This window comes from Lipophrys pholis, assembly GCF_963383615.2.
Source record: "Lipophrys pholis genome assembly, chromosome: 3".
In the NCBI taxonomy this organism is placed as follows: Eukaryota; Metazoa; Chordata; class Actinopteri; order Blenniiformes; family Blenniidae; genus Lipophrys; species Lipophrys pholis.
This window is the reverse complement of record NC_137627.1, coordinates 25,867,141-25,887,225: the sequence shown is the minus strand read 5'-3', so window position 1 is coordinate 25,887,225 and position 20,085 is coordinate 25,867,141. Positions and strand designations below refer to the sequence as shown.

The 20,085-nt window shown below is 43.2% G+C and overlaps 1 protein-coding gene across 1 annotated transcript in view; it reads right to left on the bottom strand.

The window, feature by feature from the left end:
• robo2 (roundabout, axon guidance receptor, homolog 2) overlaps nucleotides 1–20,085 on the bottom strand; it is a 166,510-nt gene that overhangs the window by 28,227 nt on the left and 118,198 nt on the right. Inside the window, exons 8-20 of the mRNA XM_080460030.1 lie at nucleotides 19,780–19,904; nucleotides 18,062–18,233; nucleotides 14,045–14,250; nucleotides 13,035–13,116; nucleotides 12,782–12,947; nucleotides 12,532–12,698; nucleotides 11,164–11,285; nucleotides 9,015–9,246; nucleotides 6,039–6,163; nucleotides 5,767–5,938; nucleotides 4,586–4,774; nucleotides 3,683–3,709; nucleotides 756–798 (exon numbers count right to left, since the gene is read on the bottom strand). Coding sequence (XP_080316156.1) covers nucleotides 756–798; nucleotides 3,683–3,709; nucleotides 4,586–4,774; nucleotides 5,767–5,938; nucleotides 6,039–6,163; nucleotides 9,015–9,246; nucleotides 11,164–11,285; nucleotides 12,532–12,698; nucleotides 12,782–12,947; nucleotides 13,035–13,116; nucleotides 14,045–14,250; nucleotides 18,062–18,233; nucleotides 19,780–19,904 — 1,828 coding nt within the window. The remainder of the gene's footprint in view (nucleotides 1–755; nucleotides 799–3,682; nucleotides 3,710–4,585; nucleotides 4,775–5,766; nucleotides 5,939–6,038; nucleotides 6,164–9,014; nucleotides 9,247–11,163; nucleotides 11,286–12,531; nucleotides 12,699–12,781; nucleotides 12,948–13,034; nucleotides 13,117–14,044; nucleotides 14,251–18,061; nucleotides 18,234–19,779; nucleotides 19,905–20,085) is intronic.

Sequence of the window (20,085 nt, the reverse complement as noted above, 5' to 3'; positions counted from 1 at the left end):
AAAAGGTATAAATATAAAAACACTAGACTGGAGCACAGACACAATCCCAAAGCCCAAAGACACATGGGGTCAGGTTTAGTTGCAATCTCTGGCTGAGTGTTTGAGATCTGAAGGTTTTACCTAGTCAGGTGTGATAAGCAGTAGATAGACAGCAGCCGGGGATTCTCCCGGGACTCTCTTGAATAGTCACAAAAGATCAGTAACTGGTGTCATTGAGATGTGCCCTATTCACTGCAGCCCCGCTCCCTTTCACTAACACACAGCCAAATGCAGCAGGCTGTATGGGGGTGCAAGTGGGGTACCTCCACACACCTCTCCCCTGGGTAATTATTTTTACATTATTACATGTGCTCAGATCCCAGCCGCCCACGCAAGGTGACAGGCAAATTTATCACTGGAGAGGGCTCCGGGGTTGCCTGTAGCCAGCAGCGGAAGATAAATGACAAAATAAAAGTACTCTCTGCTTAAATTGTTTCTGTTAATTCTGCTGGGGAGATTCATGAGTTCATCTATTGATGCATGAATGGAGATGTGGCATCAATGTATATTTGCACAGTGCTCTGCACAGCAGGCACACAACATGTATCGCTGATCTATCAACCCATCAGTCGTTTATCAGGGTTACAATCACATTGCTGGTTTCATGCATGACTGTAAAAGCAGTACAAATTAAAGTGCAACTGATGTTTTTTTTCACTTCACACGAATATGGATAAAGGAAAATGAAAGAATGATATCCGGGGGGGGGAACTCACCTTCCATTGCTCATCAGACCGCCATCGACTCTCTGGAATGTCACTGCAGTCATAAAAGAAAGACAGAGAGAAAACCAAAGGCAAATATTTAGTTTTTCGAGATTAATATTAAGAAAATAACCATGATTTGTCAGTTTGACACCATAAGGCATGCAATCACTTTTAGCATTGACCAATTTGTCTTTCAATTTGACTTTAGCAGCATTGCATTTATCTCTTTGACTTGTTGTTGCACAGCTAGATGGATGATGGATCCTGGGGTGCAGACGTCCCTCTGCATCCAGTGTCTCTCATGATCCCTTCTTTTCTTTTAAAGTGCAGTGAAGAATACTGCACATCGCTTCGCTTTGCATAAGTGGAGATGTCATGTGTTCTTCAAGGACAAGATGCCTGATGAGAGGGAAAACTCATTTCATCTTTCTTATTTTGCCGCAGAGTTAGTATCAGATTTGTGATTAAATCGCAACCAAAAAATGATTAGAAAAGGCAGAGGGCTCATTAATCACATCAGGTTTTCTATCTGCAAGTGCAAAGGCTGAGTTACTGATCCTTTGGCTCGCAGGGCTCCCCAGAAGCCATGCATGTGGCCCGTTCCATTACAGTGATCTATAGATAACAAGGGCTGCTCTCTGTCAGCGGCTAGTAAAACTCAACGGCTGAAAGTGAGAGGCGGCTGTGAAGGATCCATTTCATCTCTGTTGTGATGAAAAAGCAGCAGGAAGAGTTCTAGGCATATACAAACTTCAATGGATCACAGGGAAGACAAGAAAGCAGCAAGAGTTTTGGAAAACACCTCATTCCAATGAGGGGGTAAAAAAGACCAGGGGGAAATAAGGAAGCTCGTTTACTGAAGGGAGCAAGAAGGAAAGCTGTTAGTAATTTGGCTCATTTGTTCCACAGATGGAGATTAAAGAGAGAAGGCGACTGAAGATTCCTTCTCTCTTTTCTGCTTCATTCAAGCTGATTGAACAACAAGCCCAGGCACGGGCAGGAGAGAGCGGGGCTTTTTCAGCGGTGACAGAAACAGATGACTTAGTGAGGAAACTCCCTCAATAGAATAGAGGAGCCGCTAACAGGACATTTTAATGTATCGCCAACATTACCTAAACTTACTTAATCCAATTGTCTCTCTCATAACCACAATTTAGGGATTTAAAACAAGTGGAAGAAAATTAGAATTTTATCTAAGCTGTATGTTGGAGCAAATGTAACTGTGTTTACAACATTAAGGCTTAAGCTACTGAAAAACGCGCAGGAGGAATTAAAATATTTCACTGGGATGAAACTGGTGTTGCAGGTCTGTCAGTATAAAATATTGCTTTGAAAAGCTCCAGAGAGGCACAGTATTCTTTATTCATTCGTAGCCAAAGCCATCTCTCTTTGTTCCGCCGGCACCAAACTTGCATGAGAGGAGGCTGCGTTGTTTGAGTGAGGACTGACAGGAGAGGAGGGCGGCGACAAGGGGAGACAGTGCAGCACGAAGGCCTCTGAAGTCACTATCTGCGCTCAGGCACATTTCTGGGCTGCTGTGGAATACTTTCATGTTAGCCGGAGTGACACGGCGGCAGGGCTGTGCTTCTTGCCAAGATAAGCACTTTCCCCAATATGAATACAGATTAATCCGCTTTAATAAGTATTTGTGCGGGGGTGGGTGGGAATGGGTGGGGCGTAATCAACATATAAAAAGTCCATCAAATAATATTCTGTCTGGCAGTGTGCCTTCACTGCATGGTGAATTACCTCCAGAAGTGACAGTTTTAGCCGGCAGAGACACCAAGCACTTGATACATCAACTAATTGTCAATACAGAAAGGAGTGTTGGCTACTGTATACGCTGACTCATGTTGAACATATCACCCAACTCTAAATCTGTCATCTACGCTGGGTCTTAAACTGAGCACATTTCACCATCAGATTTCTCAAAGTTATTATGAGTTTAGGTAAACTCTTTAAACTGAGTCGAGAGCCCGTGGATGACCGTCCATATATTAAGCTTTAAATCTGTCAAACGCTTTCATCTTTTTACAGTTTAAAACTTTCTCTTCCTTCAAAAGTAATGCAAACGTTTAGAAAGACCGAACAGCTAAATACATCATTATTTGTAGCACTAACCCTGAGAAAAGACAAAATCATGTTGAATCCAGCTGTACGAGGGAGAAGCACACACGGTTTGTGAAGAATCACAGAAAAAGTTTCTTCAGGTCTTAATGGATCAAACCCAACTACTCTGTCCAGAACTTCTCTCCGTTCACTTCAACCACTTAAAAGATTTGTTGAGACTAAAGCCAGCATAAGGCAGAGGATCAGTTAATAAAGGAACAATCAGCAAAATGACACATGAAAAACTAATTCATCAAAGAAAACAAACAATTTATAGCTACATTAAGGTTGGAAACCGTCAGAAGAAAAGACAAACAGAAGGAAACTGTAAAATGAATGAATGCAGGCTCCGGCTCTCTGACAAACAGCAGAGCAAGAAATCAAAAAAAAAGAAAGGAAATCACAAGACAACTTCAGAAAACACAAAAGAAATGGTTATTTCTGGAAGATGGAGGACAATCTCAACCTGCACCATAATAAGAATGCCAATAGAGAAGAAACACATGAACAAATGATCAAGTTTTACAGAGAGAGAGCCAGGAAAGGAGAGATGAATACAACAAAACATGGAGGAAAGAAAAAGGGTAAAAGTTGGGCAGGAAGGTAAGTTCAGGGGGGTTGAAGAGTCCAGGTCATGGCCAACTACAAACAGACATTTGTCATTAGATTGATTGTCTGGTAGGTTGAAGTACATTCGTCAGGATGAAACTTCAGTTTGTATTAACCATGACCGTAAATCTGACAGTCCAAGCACTATGTATATCCATAAACGGGCAGGAGATGAATCTGGAAGGGTGGGGTGAGGAGACAGGACAAATGAACAGTACCTGCAGGGGTGAAGGTGAAGGACTGAACTGCAAAAAACAAGAAGACAGAGAAGTTGTGTGTTAAAAGCCTGCAGAGGTAAGCAGTGCTTTAAGGGGGATCTGCACACTTGGGACGGTGGGTCAAGCTGAAAAGTCCCATGGCTTGAAGGATAAAAGACCACGCTGTCACCCAGTGTGCAGAGCGACAGCCAAGAAAGCAGCCAGCTCAGAGGCCAGAGGTGTGGAGGCGGTGGCAAACACAAACCAAAACACACAAACATAAAATGTAACAAAAGGAAATGAAGAGTAAATTCAGCGAGCCAGCTTGGAGGAGCATATACATCTACACACACATGTGAAAATGTTGATTGAACCTCTGTTGATTAAAAAGAATGTGCAAGAGCATTACAGTGCGCTGACAAGAAATCTAAAGTGTCTATGTTCATTAGCATTTCCTTCTATCTGATTACATGTTGAGGTCATGGCCGTGTCTGTGGATGTGGTGCTTGATAGTATTGACTAGAGGGGGGGTGTTCATGGACTAAGACGTCAGGGTCAGTGTGTAGGAGGAGATCTGGACGGACTTCAGCCTCAGTGACCAGCACACAGTCCAGGCTGCCCACTCAGCCTGATCTCCCTGGGCTAATAACCAACACTGTGGGTGGATTTGTGAAAAAACTCCAGCCCTCCGGACATGATTCACACTGACATCTGTCTTCCTGTTGAGCTTTAACATGGAAGTCATTTAATCTTCATCACGAGTAGCTTCTACGACATTTCATCAAGACGGCACTCCGTTAGATGTTAAAGTAAACTAAAGCTGCTTTCTAAAAGGAGAAATCCATTATCTGAACGGTTGAAAAATATCCAATTGTTCAGGCAGGAGGGCAGAATGAGTGCAACCGACAGTATGATGGGACTGACCTGCATAGTTGCTCAGGCCCTTTCTCTTCTTTCTCCTCCAGTAGAGCCAGATGCTGAAGCCCATGAGGATGACCCAGCACGCTCCTCCGATGCCGGCGATAAACGCAGGCTGTTTCACCACATCGGTTATCTGCTCGGTGATGCTGTTGTTTCGGTTTCCATGTATAATCACATCCCGGAACTCTTTACCTGCGAACACAGTGGCAAGCAAGCCACGTTAATGAGATGTCAGGCAGGAGATTGTTTAAGAGGAAAGTTTCTACAGTGGCCTGTGTCACACTAAAAGCGTGTTCACACCGATAGATACGCGAGGACCAGGGTGAGGCGAGATTAGGCTCTGAGAGTGGCTCTGATGAATTTCAGCTCGGTTATTGACCAGCAAAGCATGACACGGATCTGCAGGATGTGCTGTGAAATATAATGTGCAGACTGAAATAGACAAAGCCTAAAAGCTTATAACAAACCCCCCAGGTGTGCAGGCTGTTTGCTTAGCTCAGCCCCTAATTCACTCCACTGCCCGTAAAACACACCATGTGAAATGAGAGGACAAGACCCTGGTCTCTATTGATCTCCAATCACAGCTCACCCTCCAAAGGCTGCTTGACACAATAACATTCCAAGCACAAGGCTGTGTGCTGCTCATGTTATTATGTAGGAATGAATGTTCAACATAACACACACACATATATATATATATATATATATATATATACATACATACACAAAGAGTTTTATTCTTTAATCCTTTTATGACTCTGCAACTACCAACACACACCCATTTGCCCGTCCAGAGACACGCAAACACATATCATAACTGCAAGCTCGGGGCTCTGCTCACAGAGATGGATTATGTGAGTGACACTGGGGAAATAAGAACATGCTGCAGGCCAAGCCATCAGTTATGGGTCAAATCAGGCACAATCTGCCAGAGCTCCACATAAATCATGAGCAGTCAGGCCACATATCAAAATAATAGTCTTTTAGCAATATCATCCATTTGGTAATTCCTTGAATTTCTTGGAAACATTGACAGATATAGAAGTTTTTTTTGTTTGTTAATCATTTTTCTGAGGTCATCTACTGACACTAAAATACAAATACCTGGATTGCACAATTAATTCACATTGATGAAAAAATAATCTATGGGTTTAGAACTTGTGCTTTTCCTTTCTGAGTCATACCGATGATGATCGGCTGGGGTTCACTCTTCACTCCGACCCCTGCACTTGTGCTGGCAGCCACTTCCACATGGTACACCACTCCCACCTGCAGCCCGCCCACCACCACAGAGCGTATGGCTGCGTCTACAGTCTTGTTTACATGGAAGCGTGTTTCATTCCCCAGACACCAGATCTGAAACAGAAAGGGAAGAAAAACAGTGATGCACATGATTTTATTTGGCTTTATGTGAGTGAAGTGAGAGTCCGCGGTGCGCTGATTCCCTGGGACAAACCTTGTATTCTTGGATGATGCCGTTCTGGTGGTCTGGTGGAGGGGGATCCCAGGAGATGCTGATAGAAGTGCTGTTCTGGTTTCCCACGGTCAGGACCGTTACCTGCTGAGGAGGGGCGCTAGGAGCTACAGGAGGAGGGGCAAAAAATACAGCTCAGCAAATAGAGTATCTTCAGGGGAGACGACAGGATAAAAACAGAGTAGAATAGTTTTTATGCACAATATAAGAGTAAAGTTGGAGACACATATTCACATGAATCCTCAATCCATATTGGAGGCACAGTGACGGAGAGCTGTCAAGATATGTCGTTACAAGAGGATTTACATGGACTCCAGGGCCAGGCGACATGACTATAGCCTGTCTTTAACAATTCTTTATGATTAATATATCATCCTCTGCTCCAGCCTGCTGGATTTGCACTGAGAACACTGCTATTGATTTGTGGAATGATGGCCTGGCACTGTCAGTGCACTTTCAGTTGCACTAAGACTTCAGCAATAAGCGCACCAGGGTGGCATGTGGGTCAACGAGCTTATTGGATAAAACACTGGCGAGAAGGAAGGGAGAAAAAATAAATATATTTTAGAGGGAGGAAACAAGGTCTCAGCAAACATATCGACTGATACCATCGATCAGCCAGATGAAACTACAAAGATCAGAGGGACGCATCCGAGAGAGGCCCAACTTATAGTGCCTGGAGTCCATCCACAGGCAGATGGAGACTGGATAGAAACAAGACAAGTCCCCAGATTTCATAAACCTCTGTTGTTATTCTGATGGCAGCAATCTACTGACCCCCACATGGGGTACGAGGAAAAATAAATAACAGTTGGCCCAACTAGAAATAACGTTTTAAAAATGTTTTCTCATTTCCGCGATGGTTGGCAGGGGAGCAGCACCACAGCAGAATACTGACAGGTCAATTACTCCTGGGCTGCCTCTCCCTCACCTCACCTCCATCCAAAATGGCACGTGTCACCCTGTAAATCTGTGCTCATCCCTCAGTGCAATTGGCTACGCTGGCCCCCAGAGAGCCACAAGGCCCTGGCATGGTAGAAGATGAATGGGTTCAATGATGAACCCAACACCTTGGCCAGATTAGAAACAATCTACCGAGGGAGCATCTGATCAACCGCCACGCTCAGGGCTCTCAAACGCCACGTTACATCCAGGTGACAAAGAGTGGGGTTTGTGAGTGGTAGCCATCAGTGACAATGTCGTTCAAAGTTAATGTTATGAATGATTTAACAGCTTATTATCATGCATATTTGTGCTAAACAATACACATTTTTCATTAGAGGCCTCAGAGGCTGTGCTAATAGAGCCATTAGTGGAGTGATGTATGGCGGCGAGGAATGTGACCCCCTGTCTTGACTGAACATGCTGTGCTGTACTGACTGATGAAAGAAGACAAACATGATACATCCATACAGAAAGAAATCAGTAATTAATTTACAGAAGTGATCTGTAAGAAAGGAAAGCGGCAGTAAATCTGAGCAATAAAGAGATTATAAGTCTACGTCTACAGGGAATAATAATATAAATATTTTTGATTTCCCTACAAAATCCCTACTTTGCGAAGAAGATAATCCTTCTCAGCGACTTGTAAGACAATCCTTCAGCGGGAATCAGATGGCAGGCAGAGTTCATTTATCAGCCATGACTGTCCAGATGGAGGATGATAGAATTTGAGGGGAAGGAGGGGGAGGTTGACTACAACGATGGACACAGGAGTGGAGCGTTGAGCATACAGTAAGCGTACATCTGCCTGGACCTGCCTTGAGGTTGCTCTAATTGTGTTAGCTAATGGGCAGCCTAAGTTTTAATCACTCTCTTAGCTAGAGTTCTATATCCATTTATTCAGCCCTCTCAGTAGTCTCTGGGTCTCTGGAGGAGCCTACAGCCATGTGTTTGATGGCGTATCAGCTATAACCAGGCACAGCAGTGAGGTTGTGACAGAAATAGAAAGTGGTTGTGATTCTGAAAGTCTTGGATGAAGATAGAGCAAAGGCTCAGAGTGTTATCAGCATGGATAATAGGAGGGACATGTAGGTTCTGGAGGCTGAGGGGGGAAGGTGTGTTTGGCACATATGTGTTTACTGTGAGTGTGTGTGTGTGTGTGTGTGTGTGTGTGTGTGTGTGTGTGTGTGTGTGTGTGTGTGTGTGTGTGTGTGTGTGTGTGTGTGTGTGTTTGCCAGAGACAGCTGCTATGTGATGGCACTTTAACAACTGTGGTGCACACTGGCTGGCCACACGAGATACAGTCCCTGTAAGAAAGGGAAAATAAATGGGCCTGTCATCCTGACAGGATGTGAACTGTCTCCTACATATGCGAGTATAAATATGTTGTGGCAAGATAGCCTTTGTCTTCAGCACAAAGCGTCTGTAATTGTCTTCCTGTGCCGTTGTGGGTGTGTACTGTGTGTCTTTACTTCAGATCAAATCAGAATTTAATTGAAATTATTAAACTGAGAAGCTACAGGGAGGGTGGTGCTGTGCTGGTGGAGGGATTTCTGACCTGGCATAGGTCAAAATAGTAAATTCATCTCAGGACAGACCTGTGTGTGTGCCTGTGTGTGATATTGTGCCACACTGCTCCGCGGCCTTGTCAGAGCTTGTATGAATCAAGCTTTGGGTGACAGATCATCTTCGCAGGAAGAAGTGTGTGCCGTGTCCAATCACAGCTCAGGTCTGTGGCTGCTGGGTGATGGATTAGAAGGAGGTTGGCACTAACACCACCAATCATAAGCAAAAACCCCAGAAGGAAGGTCAGGAAGACAAGCACAAACATGCATACTACAAACACATACATTCACACGTGTGCGCTCAGTATCAGAGGGAGGGTGGCAAGGCCTGTGGTATGTAAGCAGCCTGAGGGGTCATGTGTCACCCATCATCACACATTCGAGTGGACGAGCCACAGTTTGACTTCATGACATAACCTGTGTGAGCTCAATAAGTTCCTTCTCTCTGTACCTTCCTCGGTGGTCCGAGCTGTCCTGGACTCACTGTCCATGCCCTGAAACTCGTTGAAGTAAGGTCGGACTTTGATCTCATACACGATTCCCTTTTTCAGAGCAGAGAGGACGACGCTGCGCTCAGAGGAAACCTTCACGTCCTGGGTCAGCCACGGCCCGGGTGACGGCAGTCCTGAAGTCTGCCTGTAGAGAACTCTGTAGCCCTGGATGAACTGGGACTGACGATCCACCTGAGAAACAACGTGACAAAATGAGTTATTTTGGTGCATAAACAACAGCACAAACTGGTAGATGTTCTCTGACAACTACACTATAATGAATTTGATACGTTTCAGCAATCTTTTTTCCTCATAGGACTACAAACATGACACTTTAGAGGCTGCAACTTGTTTAATGGGGCTTTTATCACCAGCCAAGGTATGCTTAGCTCAATTAAGACCCTGACATTACCTCTCTCACACACACACACACACACACACACACACACACACACACACACACACACACACACACACACACACACACACACACACACACACACACACACACACACACACACACACACACACCTTAAGCCCAAATTCCTCTATTTTAAAGGATTTCCATAACACCAGCTTAAAAGACATAAGCAAGTCTCGCATGTGTTATAAATATTGAACAGTGACACTGTAACGCAGGTCCTACCACATCTCAAATGGGCTATGACTGTGTGAATGTCATATAACAGCAAATACATACACCCCTGGGACATGGGGAGAATACACAACAGGAAGAGATAACAGCAATCGTGTCCCATAGAAAAGATGGAGAGACAGGAATCCTGATAGCTCCCAGTAATCCACAAAAGGCCTTTCCTCTCAAACTTGGGCCCATTTAGCTCGACGGAAAAAGCTGAATTTATGCAGAGGAAGAGCAAGCGCATAACTCACTGTAATGGCTTGTTAACAGTAGAAGAAGTGAGCAGGGGTTTCAAGTGGGATATTAAGCAGCTGTTTTTCGCCAGTGTAGCCCGAGTAAATCAGCAAAATGGATTCCCTGTGTGGTGCACGACTTTTATTAATGGCATGATTTGGGAATATAAAAGCTTTCTCATAGTGCCCCCCCTGTTTCTTGAAAGGGGCTCTGATTGATTAGTCAGCCATGTTTTACCTTGATTATACGATGCAATCATAAAGCAATGTTTTAGCATTAAATTGGCCACCAAGTCTTGGGGTGTGACTTACTGCAAGGGTCAATAAACATGTCAGCAGGAAAACTGCTAATGTGGTTTATTTGAACATGCAAAGCAGCCGTACATGTCACCCGTGATGGGAAATAAATACCCACAACTGAATGATTAATAGTACTCCAATCAAAATAACACCGAGCACAAAGTGTACAAGAACCCCGGTTTTATGAACTGACAACTAAAGTATACACAAACCACTCACAGTCTTTTACTTTTTATATTTTCTTTACTTTGCGAGAGCAGCTTCCACAATATGTGCATAAATGATGGAAGGAGCAGGTGTGTTTGTACTGTTCACATACAAGAGTGCAAAGGAAGATCAATGCATTATCCCAAGGAAGGAAAACCAGCCGACATTAATTTCAATGTGATTTTATCTTAACTGTGAGAGTCAAAGACATCTAAGATTGATGAACAACCAGATGTCTCTGACATGGTTTTTGATGCTTATTGTGGTTACAGGAACCTTCTCCCACCTATTTGAAGTTCAGTTACTTTTAAGTCCTCAATTACAATATTTCAAAGCTGAACTTTTAAGGAAAAACCAGAGAAAAAATGTCCTGACGTAAGCCAAATGGTAGCCTCAAGGCGCAGTCTTTTTGGTTCAAAGAGGGATCTTTACGATCCCATTTTATAAAATCAAAGAACTGAGAAGAATGCAGAGATGTAGAAACACACACAGAACTCAAATGACTCTATACATCACAGCATGTGTCACTCTGTGTTTGCAATCTTCTGGATTAGTGAACTGTCCAGGGTGTGCATTCACCCACAGTCAGCTGGGATTGGATCCAGCATCCAATATATAAAGTGGATAGATGAATGTCTGAGTATAGGCAGTGTAAAGGAATGAGCTTCAAGTAGAGCATCACTTAAACACACATACATGTGATATGCATGTATGACAGGTTATACTTACTGTCCATGTGACCTGGATTGCTGTGGGACTCAGGACAACTGGGTTGTGCAACCGGACAATAACCTCCCCGAGCTCCTTCTGCACATGCCTGTGGTCGACGCCCTGAGCAGGAGGGCTGATATCTACCAGAAGAGAACAAAAAGGTTAAGTAAAAAAAAAGCCCAAAAGAAACTGAAATCTTTTCTGGCTTTCTTCTTTGTTTCTCAGAGTTCACACAGTGCTACACAATACATCATAATTCTTCACCTTCAGAGGTGAGAACATTAAAAAAAAGAATGAATAGGCCAATCAAATCTAACAAAGACTTGCACACTTCATTGAAAAGGAGCAACTTCATCTGCATTAAAATGACCCCATTTATTTTCTATTCAGACTCTTGTCGGTTATGGGGGGGGGGAAAAGCAGACTTGAGAGTTCTTTAAATAGTATGTGTCTTGTCTGCACTCACGGGGTCCCGACTCAATGTCAGGAGTGAACTCTGAACATGCGGCTCGCAAACATATTGGATGGAAGATGAATTGACATCATGTGTTTCAAGTTAAAAAGATACAAAAACTCCACAGTATGTTATATTGAGTATGAGTGAAACAGTGCACTTTTTAAGTTATCGACTGAGGGAAAGCAAAAAAAAAATTTGATATGACTCGAGGAGGAAATGTTTAAAAAAAAAAAAAAAGCCTCATTTGGACAACCTCATGCAGTCATAAATCACATGCCATGCTAATAGGGCAAGATGGGCAAAACACAGTTAAATAGAAGTGAAAAATCAATTTGTCATCAATGCACGTCATTGTCATTCAACACATCTATATATCATCCTGAGACCTTCATTTCACCATGAAAGAGATATGCTGCAATTCAAATTCACTCTGCTCTTTTTTTTAAATGTGTTTGGCTCACATTCGACAGGGCTTGGCCAAATGTGTTTTATTTCTTTGCTGAAGCCTTATCATATCAATGCAATCAGAAGGCTGTGGTCTGTCCAGAGCTGTAATCAAATCTTCTCTGGCTTTGGAGACTGTCATTTTCTCCCGTTATGATCATTAACGTAGCAGGGATAGCACTAACGCTGTTAGCTCTTCCAAAAGTAGACATGCTTATTCTACATAATTGCTTAAGTATAGCTTTAATGAGCCGGGCTGAGGTGAAATATTTGACCTCTGGATGGCTCTGCAGTGTTTTAGTGGAGCTGTTCGACTAAGAATGCTGAGAGAAACTTTTAGGTATCGAATGGAGCACAATTATGTTTTGACATCGGTAAACACACAAAAAATCCCCATCACAATGGATATAGTGATTATCACAGATCCAGTAGTGAGTTTGTATGTAGTAAACCCCGCTCAGTTATATCATTGTTTTGCACATCACCTTGAGTTCTGACGGGTTCAGACATGGGGCTCGGATCGCTCAGACCCTGACTGTTCACAGCTCGGACCATGAAAAGGTAGATGGTGTTGGGACGGAGACCTTTCACAGTATACTGGGTGGTTTTGATGTGGTCTGCCACAGTTTGCCAGCTGTTGCTCACTGATTGACTGTAATGAAAAGGAGAGAGAGGGATTTTAATTCATAGTTTACATACATATAACAGGCTTTAAATCTGAAGGTTAAAACTAACCTGAATGCTTCAATGACGAAGGAGGAGACAGGAGACGCTCCGACCATCCCCGGCTGCCAGGACAAAGAAACGCTGTTTTTCGTCACATCGGTGACTTGGGGTTTGGATGGTGGGCCTGGAAGCTCATTGTCATCGTGGTTCTTCGTCACCATCACTCCACCTGCTTCTGAGTGTATGAGGGGATGGACCCGTTAACTTGACGATTTCTAGTAAATTTGAGGATAAAATACAAGTGAGAAATGAGGCAGCCTACCTTTGACTTCCAGGAAAGCACTCCATGATGTTTCACCACTGGAGCTGGTTGCCACACAGGTGTAGATCCCAGAGTCTGAAAGCTGGTGCACAGTAGAAAACACACAGTATAAATAAAAAGGAGCTTCCTAATGACTCCTCTGATAACACTTTCAGAGAGAGGATTGTTTTATTTCAGCGAGCTACAACATCAGCATCGGTTGAATATATGAGGCCTTATTACTGCTGGGACAATACAGAATGTTTGGGGAAGGTTGCCCCGAGCTCGGCGAGCGTCATTTGTGAGTGCCTCAAAGTGCTGACGCTAATTTCCTAATGAATTCCATTTTCTACTCACCACCCTTCCATCACTTTTCCACTCCCCCTCCTTATTTCCCCACTGTCCCTCCGACCACAACAAAGCCGGGCTAATTAATTTAGGGTGGGCTGTGAGGACACCCTGGCCCGATGACAGCTGGCTTGTCTCTCCATCCCTCTTAGGAACTTTGGTTGTTTGTTGGTTTTTGTCCCCGTGCCTCTCTTCCATTTATTAAATAACATGTCAGTGGTCGGTAGCTTTGTCAAGCGTAATAGGTATTCCACTGAGGCCTCGGAGTGGGGACAGGAAGACGTGAGCCTTTTAAATTTAATCTACTCTAAATGTGTGTACACACTGTGTGTGTGTGTGTGTGTCGTCCTATAGTCTACAGCTGGCGCCCATCCAGTTCTGCACAGCTGAGCCCAGTCGGAGCTGCCATGTCACTAAGTAATACTATGAAACACTTTTTAAAAAATCAATAATGTTTGTTCATCACTTTAATGTATTATGGTTCTTCTTGCTCAGTCTTTAAAATATACTGAAGCTATCTCACAGTCTTGGTTGCTCACAGCTGTACCAACAAAAACTAGAGGATAGTATCTATGTGGAAATACAGCGAGAACTCGGATAACAGGACATTGCAACCAATAGAAAAATAGAGTAAACAAACAAACAAATAGCGTGAGAAATGAAACAGACTTCAGATGATTCACCTTGATGCTTTTGATCTGCAGGCTGCCCAGCTCTTGGAGGGACATGCGAGGGTCCTTCCCCAGCAGGCTGATCCCGTCCTTCAGCCAGCTGATGGAGGGGATGGGGTCTCCCGATGCCTGACACTTCAGCAGGGCCACACTGTCCATCACCAGGGTCTGATTGGACGGGCCTTGGCGAATAATAGGTGGAGGCCTGTCTGTAAGCACTGAGGTACAAAGAGGAAAACATTATTATTCGTATCCCAGTGGGATGACGCTGTTCACATGACAGTCTCTAAACCCGAGTGACTGCATCGATGATAAAACACACCGGGAATGGATGTGGGTGTCTCTCATAAAGTGGACCAGCTTCCCTGCAGGTCTCAAAACTGCCACAGAACAATGAGCGTGTCCTGTATTTCCAGGAAGCACGAAACCAGCTGAGTAGTGTTTTTGAGTTTCATTGATGTGGCGCAAGGATGTTTAGTGGCTTCCCGTTACTGCCTGGGTAGTCTTATTTTTATACTGTACTCTGGACTCTGTGGTACAGTTTGGCAGTGGGACTCTGGGCGAGTGACTCAGTGTGGTTCAGATAAATTCTTCATTATGTGCAGTTTGGGACACAATAAAAGGTGAATTTGAAATTGTAAATGTTGGTGAAACCACCTTGTTATACTTCTGTGAGATATAAGTACTCTAGAACAGAGGACAAATCTTTACAATAAAATACGAAAATGCGAGAGAAGAACTCCCTTTTTATATTTCATCCGGATGGATGTTGATATTCTGATGAACCCCATTCATATGAGAGAATTCATTTCTTATTATGTGCCAAAAGCCTGTGGGTTGCTTCTGTGAAATAGTCCGTGTGTCAGAGGTGATCTGTGAGAGATTTAGCAGTGTAGCAGTTTATATATTTAGAGTTGAATAATGTGGAGTCCCCCTGGCATCTCAGAAGCCACATTAATTAGAAAGTATGGATTAATGATGTCAGACCTGCAGGGGCTAATTACCAAGTCTACCTCGGTAACCTTTTAACACATCATCACACCCTCACTTCCACCCCTATTTTCTCTCTCGCAGTTACGTCTGACAAAAGGAAGCGATTCAAGGTAATTCACGTCTGCTGTGTTACACTCGCCCCTCGCTTAGGGTCACCTGAGATAGCAGAGCAAAAATCTGATATAACATCCACCACAAGCCAGATGTCCTGGAGTTCATTAATTTTACTTATTTGTTTTTAGTCCTCTGTGAGGTGAAAATAAGGGCAAGTATGGTCGTATTAATCAGAAGAAACCCTGAAACTAAGCCAATAGACGATTGAACACATTTGCACATAGCCCGGAACCCTTTGTAGTGGACTTCATCTTGTGTTTTAATGAATTTCATTCTCTGTTAAACAGTCGGCTTCTGTAAATCCAGTTCTGACAAACACGTGTGATGTATGTGTCAGGGGCGTGCAGTGGGAGTGACAAAGGGAGGAGGCCGATGGAGGCCTTGGCTCTCTGGATCAGGAATTTCTCATTACAGATCTCCTTGAACTCTTCATACTGTTGGCGGGACCCGGGGCAGTAAATCACAAAAAGACCGCAGCAGGTGTAACCATGACCTCACCCTGCACCTTCTTTTTTTATTGAGGGGGGGCTTTTTATCCTCTTTTTGTCTGAGGGTTTCCATTTGGTTAGCATTTAGTTTGTGACGCATTCTGGCAAACAGCAGTCAGACAGATGAAAAAAAATAAAAAATACAGTTATATGTACCGAAAAACAAAATAAGCTTCAGTTTCATTATACAGAACACAGCCACTGCAGTTGTATTGTCGATGTGGTTCCAATACGATATTATGAACCTTGCCTTTCTGGGCTGTCCACCTTTGCACCATTCACTAATTACCACAAGCTGCTATCAGGCTGTGTAGCTTTACTGCATTACTGCAACCCAGAAAACATTTATGTCTTCATTTGTCAGACCGAGTCAACTAACTTGTTAAGACATTCAGTATGTTTTGTTGTTTCCAGAGCCAACATCCCCATCACCACATCACTGGAGGGTCATAAGTTCGGGGATGGCAACAGGAGAACATGATTTCAGCTGAAATTGTGGGGTTCTTTGAGACAAAGACCAAAAGCTGAAGGTTTTTACGTAATTTCTACCTGTTCTAGCTATATTTTGGAGAAAAACAAGTCCACACTTCCTCACATCATGAACTTCCACAATGCAACCGTTTATTTTCAATGATCAACATGTTTTGATAAGAATTCTAGTTAGTTCACAGCACACTTTCTCAGTCTAATTGATGAGAAGAGTTAAGTCCGAACGAACAAGTATTGATTGGATTGAAATTGGACAATTACATCGAATTCATTTAATGTAATTACAATCTAATAGGTAATCAATAAGATTCAAATCAATGCATTTTTTTGTTGAGCTATTTTTGATTAAAATTACATAACTATAGTGCAGTTGATAAATAAAAGTGCATAAATGAACAATTTAACAAAATATTTGTGCTGTAAATCTCTTTGATTCATTAGTAACAAATTATATATCCATCCATTCATTTTCTCCCGCTTATCTGTTTCCGGGTCGCGGGGGTGGCAGTCTGAGCTCTGTCACCCAGATCACATTGCACCGATTAAGACCCTTTCCTGCGGGTGGTGAGCCCTCGGAAAGGTAGAGCCCGGCGTGGGACATGAACCCACTACCTTGAGATTTCGAGTCTCATGCTCTACCATTTTACATACTATTTTTTATAGTCCAACATCACACAAATCTAACAAGCCAAGAGCAATATGTCTGACTAAGAGTGAAATGAAACAGGCATTCTCATTGGTCGAAATCGTTCATTCTCAGCCAATCACGGAATCTTTTACTAATTCTTTGTATAACACGATTATTTTCCTGTTGTTAGCAAGACAGTCGCGGAGCATTTGGTTTCCATACGATTGGACACTAATCTGACCTTATCTTTGCTGATAGCGATAAAATGTAGGTACCTCACGTTTCACAAAAATGACCAATTTCAATTTCAAATTGGTGGAAATCTCCAGATCGAATTGCCACCCCTGTATGTTTAAAGTTCCTTCACCTCCACCTCACCATCCTGCCATGTGCCTTACTGGCTGGAAATAATGTTTTAAATCCTTTAAAATACAGTGTGGCACTTTCAGATGAAATCTTTAAGAAACTTATATATGATACTTGTTTTGTGCAAATACATATTCTATTATCGTTATCAATGTAACTTATTCACAGGCCTTCAAAGCAAACACCTGAATATATAGTTTTCTAAAAAGTAGTAGCTTCACTCAAATCCGATGTGTTATTATTGCAGATATTTGAAGGACAAACCAATTTTGTTCCTACATCAGAGAAAACAGAGGGAAAAGTGCTCCTGTGGTGCTTTTAATCTTTCTGCTTCAGGTACTTGAGCAGACATATGGATAGCCGTCTATCTTGCCATCACAACAGCTGAGCAGATTAGATGCTCCCACGCCTAGCACGGCCGCATATTTCATTCCACAGAAAGCTATTGTCACTCACTTGTTCAATCTCCTTCCCCATGTCTATTTCTCTTCCTCGCTCCCTTCTACACATACCCGTGCCTCACTCACTCACTCACTCACTCAAACACTGACCATTAAACTTGAAGGAACTCAAGGGCAACGCTTAATTTCCTTTGCAAAAGGGAGAGAATACATTTTTTATGAAATTGTGTCCGTATAAAGGAAACAAATGCGGAGAGCAAAAACCTACTGACTGAAGGTCATGGATATAGTGGCATCTCTCAAATGAAAGTTGGATTTCTTCTTGCTCATGAAATAACTAAAATTTCATCAGTAATTGTGCACCTACTGTGTACTTTCACAAGTGTTAAAGGTCAGACTTTCACTTAAATTGAAAAAGAAAAAAAACCCGATGTTGCAGAGAACTCTGTAGAAATATGAGTTTGTGGACATTCTACCAACTGCACCACACACGCCGTTGGTGCAGCGGCGTGCTGGCACGGAAGAAGTTACACGTCGGTTTTCCCCTCACCATCTGTGACCTCCAGTTGAGCCTTGGCGAGGATGCTGCCGGCAACGGTCAGCGCCTGGCAAATGTAGTAACCAGCATCTGCCCGCTGCACAGATGAGATGGTCAGGTCTCCGCTGGGCGACACCGAAAAGCGACTGTTGGGCTGCTGGGGTTGGTTGGGAAAGAGCAAATTCTGCAGGAAGTGGAACAAACAGCCAATTAGTGGGAACATGGAACCAGTACAACCTGGAAGGATTACAAACAGGCTCCCACACTCACCAGCACCAGACACACACTCACACACACTACAGGATGGGACTATTAGCAGCTACCGTCTGAACAACTCAGTCAAACACTTGGTAAACCAACCTCACAAAGTGAACCAGTATACAGTTTGATGATTTGGTTTCAAACCTGTTCTCAGGCCAAACCAAAGACTCCACTTTGTTAGGAAGGAAACTTCTGCCCTGCTTGGCTTCATGACTACTTTCCATACTGCTTCACTTCCAGGTTCCCATCTCACAGGGGCTGAACTTGCGCTACAATACTCTCTCAGCCAATCTGAGTATTTCATACAGTACAACGTCTCAACATGTTTTTGTGAAGATTTTATTCATCACCTTGACCCAGCGCTGTTTTCTGTTTGTTTTTCCTACAGATCTAAGCAAATACATTAGCTGGATTTAATTACACCGATTCACTTTAATGCAACAAATTATGTCTCTTATTTTAAATTAGACCCTACCAATCTCCAGCGAGATGCACACTCCATTACACTCAAGTGTGAAAAAGAAGCCTTTATGTCACCTAATTACTTTACTTGATTAGGTTTAATTTATCCTCTCAACAAATACCTTCATATCATACCAACATCAGCAACATTAGAGTAGAGAATACATTAATAAACACAGGGACATGAAGACAAGTGGAGAGATGGTCAGGGTGAGCCAGTGTTTGTGCGTTCATCAAAAAAGCCTCATCTTTATTGACAATGTGACACACACTCCAGATACAAGTTTATACATTACTCAGCAGCACTGAGTGCCACTGACTCATATTACTGGGCAAGTGCTACATCAAAACAAACAAAATGTCTGAACGTGTAAGCATGTGTCTCACTTCTGTTCGCCCTTTTTTGGGAAACTTTGTTGTAATTGCCTGCCTGGAGGCAGTGTGTGTATACGAGCGCATTTGTGTTGGTGTGTGCGTGTTTCAACCTCAGCCAGGGCTGAATCATATCTCCGGCTCATCTACAAGCCCCAACAGGCTCCTAATTGGCACTGTTGTTGACCGTCCCGAGGACACCCAGGTATTTGAATGGGTTATCTGCTTGAGTGAGGGATAGGATCGCTCTTATCAGCTCTGGGTCACAGAAAACCGATTAGCACTTTGCCAGGCACACTGTCGTTTGGCGGCTCCTGAGAACAAAGGTGTATCTGTGTGTCTGTAGTAAAGATACTGAAGACAGATAGTGTAGTTTGAAGTGCTCTCAATGTGTGTGTGCATGCATGTGTGTGTGTGTGAGAGAGAGAATCATAACCACAAAGCAATTGTGCATACAGCCACAGAGAGCCAAACAAAATATAAAGTGTGGATATCATGACACACATAATAGATACTAAAAGCTGCCTGAGAGAACAATACTTTTATTTCATATGGAAAAAATAAGATGGAAAAAGTGATGAAAAACATAACAGTCCCTCACTGACACCAGGCGGTATGAGACTATTTGCACGTACCTGACTCCCCTCCTTCTGCCAGAAGACTGCCGGCTGAGGATTCCCTTTGGTTTCACATGGGAAGCTGGCTGTACGGCCTTGTGACACAATTTGGTCCCTTGGACGGACGACAAACTGGGGCGCAGCTGGAGTCAAAGAGTCAGAACCACAGTGTTAGAAGACCAGCTTCGTACGTTGAGTGGCAGGTTTCAGGAGTTCAAGCAAAGGCGAGCAATATACACCACGGTCAAATCAAAACGGGAATGCCGTACAGAGCTTCCATGCAGGATTAAATCTGGCTTTTTGCTCTGAACACCAGTAGATATA